The 19,870-nt window shown below is 41.3% G+C and overlaps 1 protein-coding gene across 4 annotated transcripts in view; it reads left to right on the top strand.

The window, feature by feature from the left end:
* PLEKHM3 (pleckstrin homology domain containing M3) overlaps nt 1-19,870 on the top strand; it is a 93,699-nt gene that overhangs the window by 27,410 nt on the left and 46,419 nt on the right. For all 4 annotated transcript variants that reach the window (XM_042874798.1, XM_042874795.1, XM_042874796.1 and 1 more), the window contains 2 exons: nt 10,576-10,721; nt 17,632-17,825. In XM_042874798.1, coding sequence (XP_042730732.1) covers nt 10,576-10,721; nt 17,632-17,825 — 340 coding nt within the window. The remainder of the gene's footprint in view (nt 1-10,575; nt 10,722-17,631; nt 17,826-19,870) is intronic.

The raw sequence follows: 19,870 nt of genomic DNA, 5'->3' as shown, positions 1-19,870 counted from the left end.
GAAAATAGAGGAGACCCGTATGAATGCATTTCATTGTTTTTTTACTTCAGTAAAGGCAGCATTGTGGAGCAAATTTGGAACCTTGTGCCAAAACTGTGGTTTGTAGGCTGGCTTTAGTTATGTTCACTTAAAATTGCCAGCTGCATCAATAGCAGCTTTTCAGTGGGTTTTCGTCATTTGCTGTGAAAGCTGCTAGGAGCTGCATTCCCCCTGGGATGGGGAGCTGTCTGGTTTGAGGGTCTCCTGTTGCTCTAGAACCATATGTGGCTTTCTTGGGCCTATGCATGGCAGCTGGCTGGCCTGAATCCCTGCCGGAGGAGACCTGAGCCCCCAGAAATACTTGTTGCCTGCAGAGATGGGTGTAGATGAAGCTGGCTTTCTCTCTCTGTGGTGATTGCCTACAGATATGCCTCCTGCTCAACTCTCCATGGTGCATGGCACTTTGGTTGCTGGAGTATCATAAAGGTTTGTCTCGTGGCAGTTATTAGTTTGGTCACGTTGTTGGGGTTTCTGCTTGAATTCAGTTCTGTTCTTGGCTATGAACTCTAACTTCATATCTTGTTTTTCTGGGACTAATTAGGTGCCAAACTCAATTGAAGGTGCCCAAGAACCACAACAGCTCTGATTAACTGCATGTCATTGGGTACCTAAGAATGTAAGCAAACATCTGCCCCCTCTAAAACAGGGGCAGCAGAGATATCTTACCTTTAAGGAAGCTGTGAGAATGACAGCTGTCAGAAGACTCTGGGCATAGTCAAACAGGTATCTCCAAGATGGAGTCGACCTGGCATGGTACCTAGCAGACAGACCTTGTGAAAGTCAAGAAGTCAGAAGAATTAATAGTCTCATTTTAAGATAACATCCCACATTGTATTCAAGCTCTATTCCTTTCTTCGTATTTCTTTTTGTTTCAAGCTTGGTGGAGGAATATCTTCTAATTTTGCTTCATCCTCTGGCTGAGATCCAGGAGAATTTCAAGGTGGTGTTTCCAGCAGGATCAGCTCCTGTAATGGCAACAAAATGTGTGCCTGCAATGTGAGATAGATTTTAGTGTTGCGTTATGTTGTATGGGAAGAGATTCTGGAGTGGGAAGGAATGGATTTCCTCTACCAAACATGGGACACTTAGTCTGAACTCATTTGTGTTCCCTACAAGTAGTATTCTGACAGTGGCAGTGACATTGTGTCTTTTCCTGATACATGTGAGACTTCCCCAGTGCTCCTGTGGCTCCTTTCAGTCTGCAGTCTTGCTCAGAGAAGTTTGAATTGTGAAGAGCCTGTAAGAAGCATTGCTGCCTCCCGGATTTTGGATGATACTCCTGGGACTATCTGTATCCCCCCTCATCCTTGGGTACACAGCATTTACTGTGGGAGCATACCCTTTGCCCTGAGACTCTCCGAGCTGGTTTGTATAAGTCAGCTGGTACTTCTGGCTGTTAACATAGCACAAAGAAACGAATGATTTTAATTATAATTGAGAGAAACTGAGAAATCTTGTTTGGCTCAGAAAAGTTGTGCTGAGGAGACTTTGGAGACGCTAAGGCTCCCTCCTTATACCTTGCTTCCTGCAGGCAGTTTGTGCTGTTCCCTGCAGCGGGCTGCTGTTTAAAGTGAGGGGCCTGCTGTTGGTAATTACATCTTGCAGGCATTGAGAGCAGTTTTCCCCGGGGCTGCAGGGAGGGGTAAGCTTGGAAAAGGATAAGGAGGGGGAGAAAGAAAAGTTTTGCTGTGAATTCTTCAGCCATTTAGTGCAAATTCCTGTAATTACCGTCTTTGTGTCCTGTCCCAATGGCACATAATACAGCAGAAGCCTTTCCTAATTGAGACCTTACGGGAGGTACAAATCCCTCCTTTGTTCGGCCTGACAAATTAGTGCCAGAAAGTGGCAAGGTCCGAGTGGGAATCAAAGGCAAGCAATACAAAGATGGAACTTAAGGCTACAGTAATAACCCTCTCTAGTCCTGCAGGGGTGGGAGGGAAGGAAAAGTAATGACCAATGAAAAATGAAGGTTTTTTTTTTTTGTGATAAATTCCCTTGACATGACAGCACCTCAGGGCTGCTTTATTTATTTAGGAAAAGTGATTAAATAGTAATACAACAGGGCAGACCATTGTCTCTCAGGCTACCCCCCTTCTTACAGACCCCCGCTGCCTTGGCTAATTGATTGACAATGAACCACTGATAATGAAGGTTGTTGGGAGGACCTGATGGGGAGAGGTTGTGTTTTTGTGTATTTTTTTTTCTCCTCGTTGCAGTCTTTGTGAGGTTCCCCTCCCCGTTTTTGGTTTTGTTTTGGTTTTTTCTTTTTTTTTGTTTGTTTGTTTGAATTGCCCTCTGTATCTCCCTTTTCCTTTCTCCTTTAGTAAAGGCTTTTCAAGGGACTGCTTCCACACAAACAGCTGACGTTCACAAGCAGGTAGGGAAGAATGTCTGCACTTCTCTATTGACAAGCTTATCTTGGAGTCTGACTGGCACTTTTCAACTCGTGATATAAGTCAGGACTGTAGTGTCAGGTGTAGTCGTGGGGCAGGGGGACAAACTGTTAATACATTGGAGTCAGAAGATGGAAAAAAAAGTTTGTATCTGCTGAGCAAGAAAAAGAGTCTTTCCCTGGCACTTCTAGCTTTCTGTTGTGGAAGGCAGTTCATCATTTGAAATTGTAAGAAATAATGTCCTATCAGGCTGTTGATAATGTGGAGAGGCATGCTTTCATAAACCCTTTTTCCTTTGTTGCCACTGGTTGTATTTCTGACTTTGAATGGCAATGCATTTAGAAAGCTAAACTAGCTAGAAACTATTGGCACTAGAATGGCACCCTCTTCCGTCCTTCATATATCCACATAGCTGCAAGTTTGCTCCTGTCGTGTTGCTATTATGTAGGGTGTACCAGTGTTCCCATGGTTAGTGTCTGGGGCTCTGAGCTGGAGTGACATTTCAGGTGAGACCTCTTGTCCTCAGATGAGTATGCAGTGAAAGCTGTTGCACGTGCAAGCTTGTAAACATTAGGGTTTATAATGATTTTTTTTTTTTAATAAAGTGAGTAATGAGACATGCTAAGGTGATCAATTATTTAACTTATTTATTTTACCTGGATTCAAGAGAAATTCTAAACTGTTCATATTACAAATTTGAGGTGGCTTCCATCAGAACGTGCTTTGCAGGTGCAGCATCTTGTCAGTAGTGGTAGCCAGTTGTAGGCACTCCAGTGACAGTCCTTTCTCCCTGTTGGGTTGTCTACGAGCTCCTGGGGAAGGGCAGCTAGCTGTCTGACCTGGAGAACCCCTTCTGGAGCTCTGTCAGGAGCAGAATTCCCCAGCAGCCCTTGCCATTTGCTATTCCTTTGTCTTGTGCCTTCACTTTTCTGCAGATTAGGAAGGCTAGCCTCCATCCCTGACTCTTGTTTTTTACATGGCTCCTGTTCTTTAAATGTTTTTCTTTCTTTTCACTTCTTAAATTTTTTTTTAATTTTTTTCTCTCCCTATCATCTGCCAGGAGCACTTGTTGCTTTGACAACGAGTCCTAATGGATGTGGGAGTTTCTGCTTTCTGCAAAATGTACTCTACACCCTTTTGTTTCTCTGTGTGGCTTTCCTCACACCTGTTTTGGAGTACCTTTTGTCTTTTCTTCTCTGCTTTCTCTTTGACTTGTCACTTGCAAGAAGAAAAAACATTGCTATTATGGCACTGCTGACTTGGCTGGCTGAACTGATCATTGGGAGCAGAGTAACCAGTGTTAGTAAATGGGCTATTTCCTGAGCCTGTAGCCCTGTCAAATGGAGCAGCAGGTGGAAAGCTGCTGGCTTTCAAGGAGTCAGGCTGCCTCTAGTGCTGTGATCCTGTGTGTAGAAGGGGAGAGCCCAACGCAATGTGCCCAGCTCATGTAGCCTCTGCTCTTGCTCACTTCCTTGGTCTAAAACCAGCTCAACCTCTGGTAAAAGTTAACTCAGTCAAAAATAAAGTGTGTTCCTAATAGATTGTGAGGCAGCAAATATAATTAAAAATAAAGTAGATTAGCTGTATGCCAAGTTGACTTAGTTCAACGTTCTAAAAAGCCAGGTAGTTGAGAAGCAAAGGTGCTCCTTCCTTGAATTTAACTAATACTTAGTGAACTGTTATCACACCCAGCACCTATTTGATAGCAGCGAGTAACAGAAATACAAATAGCAGGGGACAAATCTCCACAAACGTAGCACAGAAGTGCTATAATACCAGAAAGTCCTTTGGAAAGCTGTCAGCCCTCTTCTCACTCTTTTAGTTCCCAAAAATAATTGCTGTGGAGAAAAGGTTTCTATGCCAGGGTAACTTAAATTTGTTGAGCATGCAGTGCTTCATCTGCTATGCACCTGCATGTTTCAAAACATGAGGTTGCTGGTCCAGAGGCTCTTTGATCATGTGGCAGCTCATTGGCTGGCATTAGAAAACATTGCACGGTTTCTCTTTTGTTTGCTTGAGTTGATTAAATCTCTTATCGATGATCAGTTATGCTCACATAAGACATTCCATTTTCAGAAGTAAAGTAAATGGGCTTTTCAGTTTAAGAAAGCTTGGCTGTGGGAAAATGGCAACGGAAGCATTAGCTTTGTGTAATCTCATAGCAATTAAGTCCTTCACCTGCCTGCCATTTGTTTGGTGCTTTTGCAGAGCAAGATCTTCTCCTTTGGATTTTGAGATTGGCCTGCTATTGTTGGAAAGGCAGTTCAGTTGAGTACCTGGCCAGTTCAGTGCCTGTCCTGTTCCCCTATGTGCACTTTGCAATTCTCTGCTGCTGTTTCACTTATTTTATTTGCATCAGCCCTGGAGGCAGAACAGCTGTTACACAGGTCTTGGCTGAAAATCTATGTATTTCCCCTGGAAAGTTTAAAGCGAGCCTTTGCTCCGTGCGCTGGGATAGGTTACTGTATAATTCTAATCTTTCCATGAAGAACTCTTTAGGTTTTTAGCAAGTTGTTGTTGCCTGTTTCTTGTTTGTTTGTTTGTTTGTTTTCCTCCAACCTAAATGTGTTGTTATTTTTGTTTTCCGTGGTGCTGGGAAAATGAGCTCAGTTTTGCTGAGTGAGCATGTCTACTGCCTGCATAGGTTCTATTCTTTTCCTTGGCAGTGTCTTGTTTCTTGTGAATCCCAAGAATTAATTCTGCTGGCCCTAAGGAACTCTTGACTATTTTTTTGGTCCATTTGTCCATTGAAGCCAGTCAAGGTGTATGTCTTGATGAATTAATTAACAAAGTTTAAACAAAGGAATATCAAGACAGGAGGTCTAAATGTCCAAGTCTCATTTGTGTTAGGATAGACAAAGCTACACCTGGAAAATGAAAATGTTTTCAGCCCTGAAAACTCAAAGTCTCCAAATTCTTCTCTGGACAGTAGGGATCATGTCACAAGAACCTGTTTCATTTGCTGGGTTAGCATCTTTTAAATCAAGCAAGTCAGCTCACATGTCAGTGCAGTGTATTATTGGCAGAACTGCTATGTTTGTATGAGAACAGAAGAAATGTAAGAGAGGCTAGAGGATGAACCATATGCTAGCTGCTGGGAGGGTTTCAGGTTCTTCACCTGTCCTTCTGCAACACTAATGGGCTTATACATACCTAAGCTGTGTAAATCTGAGCAATATGCCCAAGGTAGCACTGTGCTAGTGATGTGCAACCAAGAAGAAATTCAGCTAACATTGGTGAAAAATGTTTAGCCACACTTAATTCACAGTTGCTCTTCATGTTAGAAGGAGATACAAATCCAGCTGTGTATCTGAATGGAAACAGGGCTGATTGTTTCCATGTATGTTATTAGCCACTTTATTAAGTGAATGGAACTCAGCAAACTGGGGGGGCCTTCAGTGTAAGTAAATGAGTGAATAGTGCAGAATTATGTGGTGTTCAAACTAATTGTAGAGCAAGAATGAAAACTGAATTAACTAGAGGTTCTGTGTGTGAAGTGACCTGGCCACAGATGTGGATGTTGGCACCAGCAACCACTCTTATCTTACAGACAGCTCACCTGCTCTTGGCTGTATTCTCATCTGCTTTCCCAGTGCATAAACTATGCACTGTGTAAACTCGCCTACTATAAGTGTCATCATCTGTAGGATTAGGAATACTATTAATTACTGATTACATTCAATCCTCAGTTTACTGGTGGCTAGTGAATTCCAAGGGCTGGCCCAGAGAGTGCATTCATTCCCCACCCCTGTCTAAAGAGTTGGTGAACTACCAGTGTCTGCTACTATGTCATTCCCTGGAAAATCCTATCCACCTCTGTCTGGGAGTGCTTCAGAATCTCAGCAAAGCACCACATGTTGCTGAGAATAACCCTGTAAGGGCATGGGGAAAGAATAGCAAATTAGTTGAGGTGTGTCCTATTCTTCATCAGTGCTGTGGTCCTGCAAATGAGAAGAAAGGAATTTTTAAAGACACCGGGGAGAATGCAGACTGGCCACTTGTTAAAGGATTCACAAACCATAACTGCACGTGAAGCATGTCTTCACTGCTGTTTTTAATTCCCTTGGAGCAAGTTCTTTGGGAAATTATGGCACCTTGGTCCTTCTCGGCATCTGACACTAAGGGTAAAAGAACCTATATTCTGATAAAATTGAAGTGGAGAAATCCAAATAAAAAGCCAGTTTCCAAAAGTAAAGTTTTATTGCAGCTGTTTGATGCACAGCTAGTTTTTTGGAGGTTTTTTTGCTCCTAATTTATTGATGAAGTCTGTATGTGCTGTCACGTGGCTTTTTTTCACTCATGGTTATTTTTTCATTGTTGATCTTCTCAGAGAGGGTGATAGATCTGTGTATTCAGTATGACTGACATAAAGGATGTTGTTTACTACACCTAGCCCTGACAGTCTAAATATTGGATGACTGCATTAAACTAAGCTTTGCTGACTGGAAGAAAGCCTGGGTGCTTAGAGGATGACTCATCTGTGCTGTGCGCACATGAGCTGTCGGCAGCAGGAAGGGATGGGTGCTTCCTGACCCATCTGCCCAGCCTAGGCTGGGGCCTGCAACCAGCAAGCCTACCTAGGGTGGGTGGCCAAGTTATCTTGGGCTGTGTGTTTCATTTTTATTGGCACTAGTCAGGATGGGAAAGCTGTTAATTTAGGGCTTAGTTTAAGGCTCCAGTCAGTAGTTTGGGTTTCCATAGATTCAAGAGGGTTGGTCCATCCTTTGGAGTCTGTTAAAAGCCAAACAACTAAGTTGGGAATTGGGGACTAACAAACCCTTCCTAATTTCTGGAGCAACTGATGTAGATTACACTCAAGAATGTAGAGATGGGTTGTTAGTCTGTCTTCCTCGTGAGTTTGAGTTTTTCTACTGTAAAGAGCACAGAAACATAAGGTCAGCAACTGAAGTGTAATTCTCACTTTCACTGTTTTTGCTGAGAAGGTAGAACAGTGTTTTATGTCTGATCTAACACTGAAAATTTGTTGCTGTGCACCTTCTGCTTAGTCTGTTTTATGGCTTTATCAAGCTAAAAGCCTTTTGAAGTTTGTGGGTCATTTTTCTTCTTCATATTGTATGTTGTTTCTAAATAAATTAGCTTCTAAGCTAATCTGTCACAGATTTAATTATGGTACGCAATCACGAGGGAGTTGCTTTTTCCTGTACCGAGTAAATAACTTTATTGAATAAAGAAAACTGTTATGTGCTTATTTTGAGTTTGGTCTTCCTCTTTCCTTGTTTCCCACTGTTGCTTGCTCCAGCATTTCTTGCTAAATGGTTGAAGAACAGGAATAAAGGATAAAGAATAGCTGTGTGTATCTGCCATGACTGTAAGAGCTTTATGACACCCTAAGCGTGGCAGAAGTGTTTTCTACACTTTGCAGAATGGGAGGTATACTGTAGTGTCTTGAATTTGTCCTTCATGCTGTACCACTCACCACCGCCTTATGTCGAGAACAGAGATTTGTGATAACTGTTTTCTTTTACCTTTTCTCCTTGTAATTCTTTCCTCCTGAAGTCTTAGCATTTGGAGATGAGCTTCTTCGTGTTGATGCTTCTACTCTGCTCACAGAGGTATTATTAAAAGAGAGATTCATCTGTGCCCAGCAGCACCTCCTTGCTGCTATTTTTTTTCAACCCCTCTTTTCTCTGCTTGATTCTAGTGTAGCTTTGTCATATTTTCGGTGGTGAAAGGTTCAGGATCATTCCTTACCTCACTTTGCTGACAGCGTATGAAGCCACGCTTCTCCCATTTGTAGCTTGCTCTGTAACATCCTTTAGGTAGGAATGATTTTGGGGATAATAATAAAAGTTGGAGTATTCTTATTCTCAGGATTTGCAAGACCTTTGTACAGAAGTTTCATGGATGCTATTCTGTATGGGCGCTAGGAATAGTTGAAAGGGAATTGGTGAAAATAGTGCTGCTTTTCCCCCCAGTGTGGGGAAGCTGTTTTCTCTTTTTGTAGGCAAGTATTTTTTTTTCCTGCAAATGTAAAAGGTTCCTTCTCTCCAGGTAAACCTGTTTGCTGAGTTGTGTTACCAATCTGTGGGATGGTTGGCTACATCCTACTATCTTGTGGAGAGGGATACTGAAGAGTTTAAGCCCAGGAATCTGTACTAGCTTTGCTTTTGGTAAACGTGATGACAAATTTATGTACCTGCATGGCTAGGTGCAGAATTTCCAAAAGCATTAAGCCCTCTGCTGTACTTTTCTCCTCCTTTTTTTTTTTTTCCTCTTCCTCTTGCTGTTTTTTTCCCCATCTTAAAAAAACAAAGTAGCATAAATGGTCTATGCTATAGAAATATGTTTGTCACACACTCTACATCGCTTTGAACTGCATAACATCAAAGAAAATCAGTGCTTTGATAACTTGATTTGAAAGGATTGTAGAAATAGCCATCATTATGAATCACAACAGATAAGAATGGTAAGGATGGTGATTTTCCAGCAGCAAAGATTGTAAGCTCAGGGAAAATGTGAGGTGGGTGTCAGTGCTGCATTCTCATTTAAAAAAAAAAAATCCAAGTACAATTGTTGTGTAGCTTTGCAGAATATGGTTGACTTGAGGGTATGAGGAAGATAGGGAAATACTCCATGTAAAAATTTGTTTCTGAGAAACAAGGAAACAAACACAGAAGTGCAGAGAAGTACTGGAAAAAAGGAGAATTGGCTGCATGGATAGAAACTTCGTTTTATAAAGCCACCCTTCCTGAAGGAAGCAAACCCTGAAGTTTCAGAGTTTGTTTACCAAGACCCTTTTTACTGCAGGGCCCTTCAGTTCTGGGCTGGATGTAGTCCTCTGAGAGCAGGAGGAGGATGTACTTCTGTGCTTTGTCATTCATCTCCCCAGGAAGATGTTCATAGACTGGAATAAGTTTCTGGCTCCAGAAGATGGCAGGAAAGAATGTCTAAATAGTGCCTTCTCATCTGTGGATATTTTAGCTTCGAATGGTGACAATTCAAATCTAAGAAATTAGAGTTTAGCATATAGTTGCCTTCAGCCTAACTAATGGGAGCTAGATTGCTAAGACAAACCAGCAGCTTGTGGAGCGGCAGGGAATGAAATTAGTGTGTACTATCCCATCCTCATTCCCTAGAAAGTAAATGTTGGCTAATGGGGAACATTTATAGAAGTTTTGATGGTATTTAGCTGGGAGACATCAGTCTCGTTCAGTTGTAGTTGTACTGCTTGGACTGCATCACCTGGTCCAAACAAATTGAGCTATAAAAAACCAATGTGTTATTTAGCGGCTTGTTTCACCCAACGTGAGGGGATTGCTGTATGTAATGAATGCTACCGCTGGAGTCCATTGGGGTATCAAGATTCATGCTTCCGTGCTTTTTCATGATAAAAGAAGTATCTAGAGGCAACTTACAAGGAGAAGGATTTAGACCTTTCACCACTTCTTTTTACCATGCTGGCACTTGAGATACTCTACTGAGATACTGCTGACACAAACGTACGCACTGAGGACTTGCATCTATTTAGCTTTGGAAGGAGGAAGAAATGCTATCTTTTATATAGTTCTTCATCTTGCTCCTGAGCAGAAGATGGGTAGTACTGTTTCTTTTACAGAGGAGGGGGTTGGGCTCTTCTCCTCTTCTCTCAACAGTGATAGAATGAGAGGTAGTGGCTTTAAGTTGCACTATGGGAGGTTCAGGTTGGGTATTAAGAAAAACTTCTCAGAGTGGTGAGTTATTGGACTGAAGAGGTGGTGGAGACACTGTCTCTGGAGGTGTTCAAGAACTGTGGAGATACGACACTGAGAAATACGATTTATTGGGCAGTGATTCTTTGTTTTTTATGACAATGTCTTTTAAATGCCTACTATCTCAAAGTTGCTCTTCTGCCTTTGTTTCTTGAGAAGCGCTAAGTACTCTTTGCTCTCCTATGTTCTCCACACTCAAGTTAGTGAAAGTTTTTTTCAGCACTTGACAAAGGATATACTTATTTCACTGTTTCTAAGGAAAAAGACGGTGATTGTGGAGTTCTTGTTTGTTTGCTGTTATGTGGAGGTCGGTTGGTTTTGTGTATTTTTTGTTTAAATGACCTCAGAAGAAGGAATAATTACTTTCCTTACTGTGTCCTGAATCTGCACCTCTGGCATACTGTACAAACCCAGTCTTTTCCTCTCTCCTTCAGGCTGTCAGCGCTCCATAGGCTTGTCCAATGGCAAAGCCAAGGTGTGTAGTTACAGTGGATGGTATTACTGCTGTACCTGCCATGTGGATGACAGCTTCCTCATCCCTGCAAGGCTGGTTCATAACTGGGATACTTCCAAGTACAAGGTAATCTCCCTGTAAGTTGATTTACTAGTGAGTGAACTGAATTGCTGTTTCTATCTGAGCACAGACATTTTACTACATGTTGAGGGTTAAAGGCATTATCTGCTGATAATATCTGCTTTGACTCACTTGCCAGAAGACCCTAGCCTGACAAGTCCATGTACTCTCAAGACGACAGATATGTTCATCGCAGTTTCCTTAGCCAGACCTATGCGGCTTCTCCAGAGGAGCAGCTGTTCTCTTCTTCTTAATGGTGTCTTTTCCATCATTGCTCATCTAGTTGTTCAAGAGACAAGGAGAGTCAGAATGACTGATTGAGGCTACAGGTTGGTAATGCTTAGTGATGGATACTAAAACTGTCAAAATGCTTGCTGGAAACAGGCTTAACCTGAAGATGATACTTGTAGAAGCCCAGTATGTCTCATCTCTTGGCACAGACATTTCCAGAATGCCAGGACACTGCTGTAGCACTTTTTTGGGCTGGGCACTTGAAAATAACATGAAGAGAAAATTCTATTGTTGTTTACTTGCCACACAAGCTGCTTTTCTAAAACTTCAGTGATCTGCTGTTGCTGCTGCCTTAGTGGTTGGTTACTGTATAGTCGGAACTGATTACATGCCTCCAAGTATTATGCCAAACATTAGCTGTGTTGTTTTGCAGTAACAGAGGGCATGTGCTGAAACAACAATGAACTCATAAGGAAACCAGATTATACTAGAACTTCAAACCTAGCAGCCACTGTTAGGAGAGGCTGTTTGATGTTTTGTGTCTGCGAATATTATTATTATGGGCTATTTGAAAAGGAAAAAAATAACCGGTAAATGCCCTATTAGAGGAAAAGCAGCTCTCTTGAGGAGGAAAATTTGACAGAAGTGAAGATTATTAAAAGGTAGCCAGAGCCTGCCATCAGGAAAATGATAGTCTTGAACCACAAATTGCAAGATTTCTCAGAGCTACAAAGCTCTGATATGTGGAAACAAGAAAACCTAAACCCTCCCTTTCCTGGAAGACAGGAATAAATATTTAAGAATATTTTTTTATGCCTTTGCCAAAGACTAAACTTGCTAGGCTTAGGGCATTATAAGGAGCCTTCATATGGAACAGGTAGATGGTAAGGTAAGGAGAACTTATATCAGTGTGTCAGTGATACTGCCAAGAAAATAAACTGGTTAGGTTTCTAAGCTTGAGGGGTGAAAATTATGCTCTATGCTCTGTTTCCTATGGTTTAAGTGTGAGCAGCTGAGGAGAGAAATAAAATAGGACTGGAAGCTTAAGTTTTCTTTGAAAATCTAACATACTGCAACTCTTACAGTGAGAAATTGTTTTGCATTTTGTCTAAACATGTGTAAGGTGGCTTGGGATCACAACCAAATTCTATGCCAGTCTGTACTTTGTCAGTTTCTGTGCCAAAACACTCAGAGATGAATTTAAGAAAGGAAAACCATTCCTTAGTTTGGAAAACATGACAGCATCTCCAACTATTAGGGGGAAGTGAAACAGGGAGAGAAGGTCAGGGGGTCATTATGTGCCACAGTAGCAGTGTCAAAACTGAGCTGAGATCACCAGCTGGATCTCTTCAGCTCCACTTTGTCCATGTATGGGATTAAGTTAACACATTGCTGTTGTTACTTTTGGGAAACCTCTTGGATTTTTTTCCTGTTCTGTTCAATTCCACATAAACATGCTTTTACTCTTGTCCTTGCTCTATGCCCATGTTGACTAAACAGTGGTTTTTAGAGGTGGGCCACATATTGCCTGCACTTTCGCCTCCACATCTCCTTCTGCCATTCAGGAGCAAGGTTCAAAGTTCCTTTTTTCTGTATGATCTGAAAGGTGCTTAATATTGGTAATGAAACGGTATGATTCCTTAGCAGTGTATTCATTAAATGTGCTGATTTGGCAAAGGCAGAGATGTCCCACTTCCTTGAGGTGATCTTGGTAGTAATAATTTCCTATGGGGTCAATTTTAAATGAGAACACTTAATTAGTCAGCATTTCACTTCTGATAATTGGCCATTGTACCCATATAAAGCCATGTGGCAACATTCCAAAGTGAATCTTAGCAACAGATCTCCTAAAGCCAGAGCCATGGCCCTCGCAGGTAGTGCAGTGATGTCTGAAAGTAGAGCTGCTGCAGTGGGTGCCTTGTTCCCCAATGGACACAGCACATAAATAGCTTAAATAGCACATCCCACAGAGGAGGTGAGTGGATTAAGCATGCACCACATTTGATAGTCAGAGCTGAAACAGGGCTTTAGTCTTCAAAGACTTTGTATTGCATGCGGACTAAAATGTGCCTAGCATTTGACTAAATGGAAGGAAACTGAATGAAGAATTTGAAAAACTGCATTCTTTCCCATGCCTTCCTGGTGCCTTTTTTTCCTTTTTTTTCCCTCTCAAAGAGGTTTCTGGTATCTGTCATACCTGTCGAAGGAAAACAACCAGCAGCACATACTTTAGCACGTAGACTTTTATGGTGATATAATGTAATTGGACATGTTTCTCTTCTGTGTTTCATGAAGTCTCGCTCAGCTGAGTACTATTTTGCATCAGTTAAGTAAGTTTTGTAAATGGTTCTTGTCTCGCTTTTGGCAAGACAGGACCGTGAAAAAAGCAGAAGCAGTAGAAATCTGTTAAGTTGCCTTCTCTTACCACACTGAAAAACACCAACGCACTTAATACCTGAAAGCACGTGGATAAGAAAAATCCCCTTGGATGCAGTAAAAGCTTTCAAAGGACTTGGTGGTTAGGCATGTGTCTCTTGTCATAACCAAGCAGCAATTCAGTCCTCAGGTACGCTTTTTTTCCTTCTTAGCTCCCTGCAGTTTTCCCTATTCGTGTTTTTCGTGCTTTTGTGAAGGGAAAAGAGATAATCTGGTGAAAATGCCTTCCTTTTATTTATGCCAACTGTTTTCCCTGCTTAGATGCTAGTAAGTTCTGCAGTTTGGTTCAGGTAGGTTCCAGCCTGTGCAAACAGGCAAGCGTAGCAGGAAGAATCATATAAGTGAACTGTCTGTGCCAGAAGGTCTCAAGGAAGGCTGGCTTCTGATAAATCGAGTTCTGAACAGTAAATTTGCAGTCTGTAGAAAAGTCTGGAAATGTTAATATCCACCCTTCTGTGATTCTTGAAATTAAAATTCTTCTATTTGCCCTGTATCGTTCTTACTGGCTTGTCAGCGTGTATTCTGTCCAGTATAACTGAGGTAATGTGAGCATGGTAATACGCATACAAGTATGTTGGCCAATAACAATGTGAATTACTATGACTGCCTGACCATTCTCGTTATAAGGTTGCATTTTAGTGTCCTGCAACTTTGCTATACTTGGTAATGTTTTACAGACGTGTCTGTGTCAGGCATGCAGAGAGAAAACAATGCATCCCTGTCAGCTGTTGATGCTGGGCAAAGCTGCTTTTTCCTGTAATCAGTGCTCTGCAGGTACATTGTGTCAGCAAGGAGAAAGGTTTGCTTTTCTCCCCTCAAAGGCTGTGCTCAGGCTGTGCAGCACTAGAGCTGAACAGTAGTAATATTTGGTCCTCTGGGATTGTGGTTTGTACAATAAAAAGGGCATAGGGCTACATGTTGAGCGATGGAGAGGAGCTGCTTTTTGTTCAGCTCTGTACTAATATGAAGTAGAGCTTCTATGAGGAGGGGAAAAATAGGTAATTTTAAATTTTGTGTTGTAGTCCATATGTATGTATTGCAGTCACACAGGTGATCGTGGATCTGGTGCTGCTTTTGTTTCTGTTTTCTTAAAGTTGCAGCCTCAGGAAAGCTCCCCTGTTCAGGGTGAAGCTGCTCACAGACGTGGGTGTAGCACTGGGACAGTCATCTCTCCCTGGTTCCTAAGTCAGGAAGACCAGTGGATGAGGAAATCTCAAAGACTAGAGAGACAGTACTGAGTTGAATCCCTTACCCTTTGCTTGGGGGGTGCTACTTGCTCTACCAAGCATTCATATGCCTCCTAGTGTATCACTGAATACGTAGCTTAATTTTCCCATTGGTGGATGCGGAATAATATTTACGCTAGGTACCGTGGTTGTCAGGAGATAATTGAGGTATTGCGGCCAAACCGTTTAATGATTATAAGAGCAGAAAGTAGTTGTTTAACTTTGGTCTTTTTTGTACACCACAGTTAGTGCGTCTAAAAAACATTAACGATGCTAATGTTTGAAAATTTGACATAATTATAGAGCCTTGATTTGTAAAATCCAAGTTGTCTGTACACAGCATGTTTCTTGTGCTTCCATTCAGATGGCACAATTCCTTGTATATGCATTGTTTTGGAAAAAAAATGAAAAAGAAATGAGTGCTTAATAGAAATAGAAAGTCAGCTGTTTGATATAGCTTCAGGACCTGGGAAATCTGAGAGGTTATAATCTACCATATTTAAAATTACCTTATTATCTGTGTAGTTATTGGTGGTAATGTTGTCCTTGACATCATTATTATACTTTATTGTGCATTGTGAAAAGGTTATATTTAAAACTAGTTCTCCTTAGAGTGATGCCTTTTATTAGGATATGCAAGGGCTGCACTGAAAGTAATGCCTCCTATTTTATTATGTTGGCCCACAGTGTCAGAGACAGATGGTGGTATGGCTGTAGAGACTGAACCTTCCCACCAGTATCCCATTATGCATTGTTACTATGTGACAGTTGTCAGCAGAGGGGCAGTCTGACAAAATGGTGTTTGACATGGAAGTGTGTATGAAGCAAAGGTGTGTCACTGAATTCCTTCATGTGGAAAAAATGGTACCCACTGACATTCATCAATGCTTGCTGAACATTTATGGAGACCAACGAGTGGATGTGAACACAGTGCATTTCAGCAGTGGCGATAAGGACCAGAAAGACAAGCCACACTGTGCAGAGATGGCCGTGCGCATCTGTCCCACCATGAAAGGAAGCGTCTCAATCAAGTCATTCCTGTAAATCAGTAAATTACAACCAAGGAACTGTGTACTGAGCTGAGTATTGGCTTCAGTGTTTTGGAAATGATGGTGGAAACATTTGAATATTGCAAAGTTTGCACCAAGTAGGTTCCACAAACACACAGGAACAGAAATAAGACCTTACGCAAGTTTTTAGGACCTACTGAACCAATCTGAGGCTGAAAGTGACAGTCTCCTAGATTACGTAATTGCTGGTGATAAGGCATGATGTTACCGCTGTGAACCAGTGTCAAAACAGCAGTCCCTAGAGTGGTGCGTGTGAATTCCATATCGAAGAAAAAGTTCAGGACGCAGTTCTTAGTGTGTAAAGTGATGGACGCGGTCTTTTGGGATAGGAAAAGGCAGTTCTTCTTTGTTTCCTGGAACTTGGACAAACCATCCACTCTGACTTGCACGTTGCAATAATGGCCAGGCTGATCTTGAACTTCCAGAATCAGGGTAGATGAGAAGACAACCTTTCTCTTGCAACAGGATAACGCCGGCCCCAAATCTTTTTGGAGGTGGTGAAGTACATTGCTGGTGTTGGCTGGACTGTCCTTCCTTGACCACCATATAGTTTGAGTTTTTACCTTCTGACTTCCATTTGATGAACGATGGACTGCTAGGCAACATTTTTGTAGCAATGATGCCATTATGCAGCTGTGAAGTTGTGGGTCACCTGTGCTAGTGCAGATATTTACAAGGATAGCATATAGGCTCCTATTCATTGCTGTGAATCAAAAATGGTGATGGTTGTGATGAAAAATAATGTTTTGTCGCTGAGAATTTGCTCTGTCAAGTAGTGTTGTTGCGGTCCTTTGTTTCTATTGTGGTTTCCATGGAAATAAATAGGAGGCACTACTTTTGAAGTGACCTACATATATTGCTTTTACCAGCTTCCTGCCTTACAACACTGGTGGAGAAATGATGTCCTAAGTCTCAAGAGGCAGCGGTGTGCCATTTCTCCTTTCATTAATTTCACAGAAGATAGCATAGTTAGCCCTCCCTCAATTCAACAGTGCAAGCACTGATTTAAATATCCACAAGGACTAATTGATTTGTGGAACACACTATTTCTATAGCACAGTTTCAAGTGATTTGCAGCTTATTTCAGATATCCCATCTTCTCTTTTCCAGCTGTGATAAAATGCAAAAATGAGACATGAGTGTTTTTCATCTCTCACCCCAGAAACAGGAATATCTTTTCTAGTGGGAATAAAACTCTCATTAATTTATCGGGATCACAGTAGCTCTTTAGAGGTGGAGATAGAACAAAGTATTCTCAAGAAAATGATATTTAAAAAATGTCTTGCAAATGAAACATTGCAAATGGGTAATACCACTAACATTTAGATGTATTTATCTATAATTTAAAAAACTTTATAGACGTGCTTTGGAGTTGTGTGGGTTTTTTTTTGTTGTTTTTTTTTGTTTGTTTTTTGTTTTGTTTTTTTGTTTTTCTTTTTTTACATTATTTTAGCCACACTGGCTGAGCATGTAGCAAAGGCAGTAGAACTTTATTCTGGAGTTCTGTATCCTGGGACAGCACAGTATGATTGGATTTGCAGTGTGTGTGTTTCCTTTTCTGGTGTTGTGATTTGGCACTTACTCACTTGCTTCTTCCCAAAGGAAAGCAAACATAAAAATATTAACAAGGAAGAAACTTGATGATCACAGTTTTAAGGCCTAAAAGTACCTGTAGTGAGCTGTGTTATCCTGCAATGAAAATGTGTGGCTGCAAATATTGCTCTACTTTGGATAAGTAAGCAATTATCTCAGGCATTCAGCTTTGATGGGCTTGATGAAGTTTGAATTGGCTATAAGCAGAGACAGTTGGCTCTCTCTCAGCTCTGTTTTCATCTGTAGTTGCTAACAATAATATTTCAGATGCAGAAAATGGCTGACAAAACACAGAAGGGAAGATCTGCTTAAAAAGAAGTTACAAGGAAAGCGTGTCTAAACTGGTTGCATGTTTTTCAGGTATCAAAGCAAGCCAAAGAGTTTCTGGAATATGTGTATGAGGAGCCACTGATTGATATCCAGCAGGAAAATCCCATGTTGTACAAGCACGTTGAATCTCTGGCAACTGTTGTCCGCCTGAGACAGCAGTTAAAATCTCTGCGAGCCTATTTGTTCAGCTGCAGAGCAGCAGTGGCTGAAGATCTACGTAGAAGGTAAGAACCACAGACATGTAACACAAAAGTATAGTTTTCTTGTTGTGGTTTTTTTTTTTTTTTTCCCTCCTCATAATCTAGTTCTGAAGATGTTACCCATTTAGAAAGGTGTTGTGCTTGGGTCTGATTTTGCTGGGCAGCTGGGATATCTACTGCCAAAGAAAATGGTTCCAATAGGTTTTATAGGGTCTAAGTATCTGAAGTTGTTCTCAACTCCTATTAGCCCAGGGGCCACACGTTGTGGTGAGCGTTTTTTACTCCTGCTCAGGCTTCTTGATTTTGCATAAATATCTATTGGAAAATAGATAGTCACAGCACAGCAGAAAATGTTTCTCAGTTTAATAGTTCTGAATTCTTTCCTTGAAGGGAACAAGCAAAAAATGAACAATCTTCTTAAAACCTTCAAGACACAGTGGTGACCTCTAGGAAAAAAAAAAAAGAAAAAGAAAAAGAAAAAAAAAGGTTCATTTTGTCCTAGATTTTCTAAAGAGACTGGGAGGTAGCTATGGCTATGCTGTGTTGTGAGAAGTGGTTACAGGTATATGTAGCTGACCCAGTGGTAAATGCATCACTGTGCATTTGTGAGTGAGACAAGTCCACAAATAAGAAAGCCACTGCTTTGAAATCATCAACTTCTGAAGGACAAGAAAGCAGGTGCCATCAGTGACTGTGTTTTGAGCATAATTTTTAGGGATGGTGGGGATCTGAATTCTCTGAGAGGAAGAGGAGACTCCCAGGCAAGTGTGAGGTGATGTCTGCCATTCAGTGGACAACTGTGCTGTTTCTTTGAGTAACCACATCAAGAACAATATAACAGCAGGTTTCTGGAGGGAGCTCTACTACTAAGTTCTTGCATCAGACCTGCTGGACTGTCAGTATGTGTTTGTATTCTGCACAATCCCCATTATTTTACAGGGCAGCTCGCAGCATTTTAAGAGTTAGGATGCTTTTTTTTTTTCCTGTTATTTCAGACTATAGTATTATCATGCAGAGCTCTCTTACTCTTCAGCTACAATTATTTTCCTGTGCTATCCTCTTCAACTGCAATCAAACTGAAAGAGAAGAAGGTTTGTGAAGACTGCTGTTAAGAAAAAGTGGCAGAAAAGAAATTGTGTCCTCTGATTAATGGTGAAGAAAAAAATGCCCTAATTAAAATGGACAGGAGGAGTCAGAAGAGGCTGAAGGTACTTAAGTAAGAGAGCAAAAGAAGAGAGATCAAAGAAGATGTAAACAGAGAAGTTTATGACCTGGAGACACAGGGATGATGGAAAGCCAGGAGAAGGAGATTTGAAGAGCCAGAGTTGAGGGAAGGAGATGATAAGGAAGAGAGATGTCAGGAAATGAAGAGTTAATAAAGAAATTGAATCAAAACTGAGGGGATGGAACTTGCCTCCAAAAACTAGTGGTGGCAGGTGCTGGAGAAATGGAGAGAAGACAGAACAGACAAAAATTATCACAGAAATCTGTGCATGATCTTTTCTTGGGGTGACAGGCATGGGGAGAAACAGGAAAAAAAAGTCACAGAAGTATCGTGATAAGCATCCAACTCTGATTAGGGAAAAAAAAAAAAAAAGAGAAGTAGCAGCAGCATGGGCAAATATGTCACCTCCTGTTTTGTGGCTGTACCTGAGTGGTTGTTTTGGCTGGACATTACTGGAGGCTTGTTCTCTGTATCAGAATGAAACACCCAGGAAAGTAGGAGGGGAGGATGAAGCATGTGCTCTTTTTTTTTTATTTATGGGCTCCTTCACACTGTCTCAAATTAAAACTCTGTGATGGAGAGATAGGGTGAAAATATTAAGGCACTGATTTTGTACAAAGAAAGCATCTCTGATTTGGTGGGATTTGTTAAAAGCCCTGTAAAAGTCACTGAAGGAATGTTTCAAAAGCACAAAATGCACCTTAGAGTTCAGCTTCTTCTCAGATTGTGAATTCTCCATTGCAGTGAGTTTTGGTGCTCGGTTGATTCTTCAGATCTCCTGAAAGATGTTTGCAGAAATGGAAAGGTAGAAAAGTCCTTTTCCCGGAAGCAAGAACTGCTCCCT

This window comes from Lagopus leucura, unplaced genomic scaffold, assembly GCF_019238085.1.
Source record: "Lagopus leucura isolate 7727_CA_CO unplaced genomic scaffold, USGS_WTPT01 Super-Scaffold_100012, whole genome shotgun sequence".
In the NCBI taxonomy this organism is placed as follows: domain Eukaryota; kingdom Metazoa; phylum Chordata; class Aves; order Galliformes; family Phasianidae; genus Lagopus; species Lagopus leucura.
The sequence above is the reverse complement of the archived record's forward strand: the minus strand, read 5'-3'. Positions and strand labels throughout refer to the sequence as shown.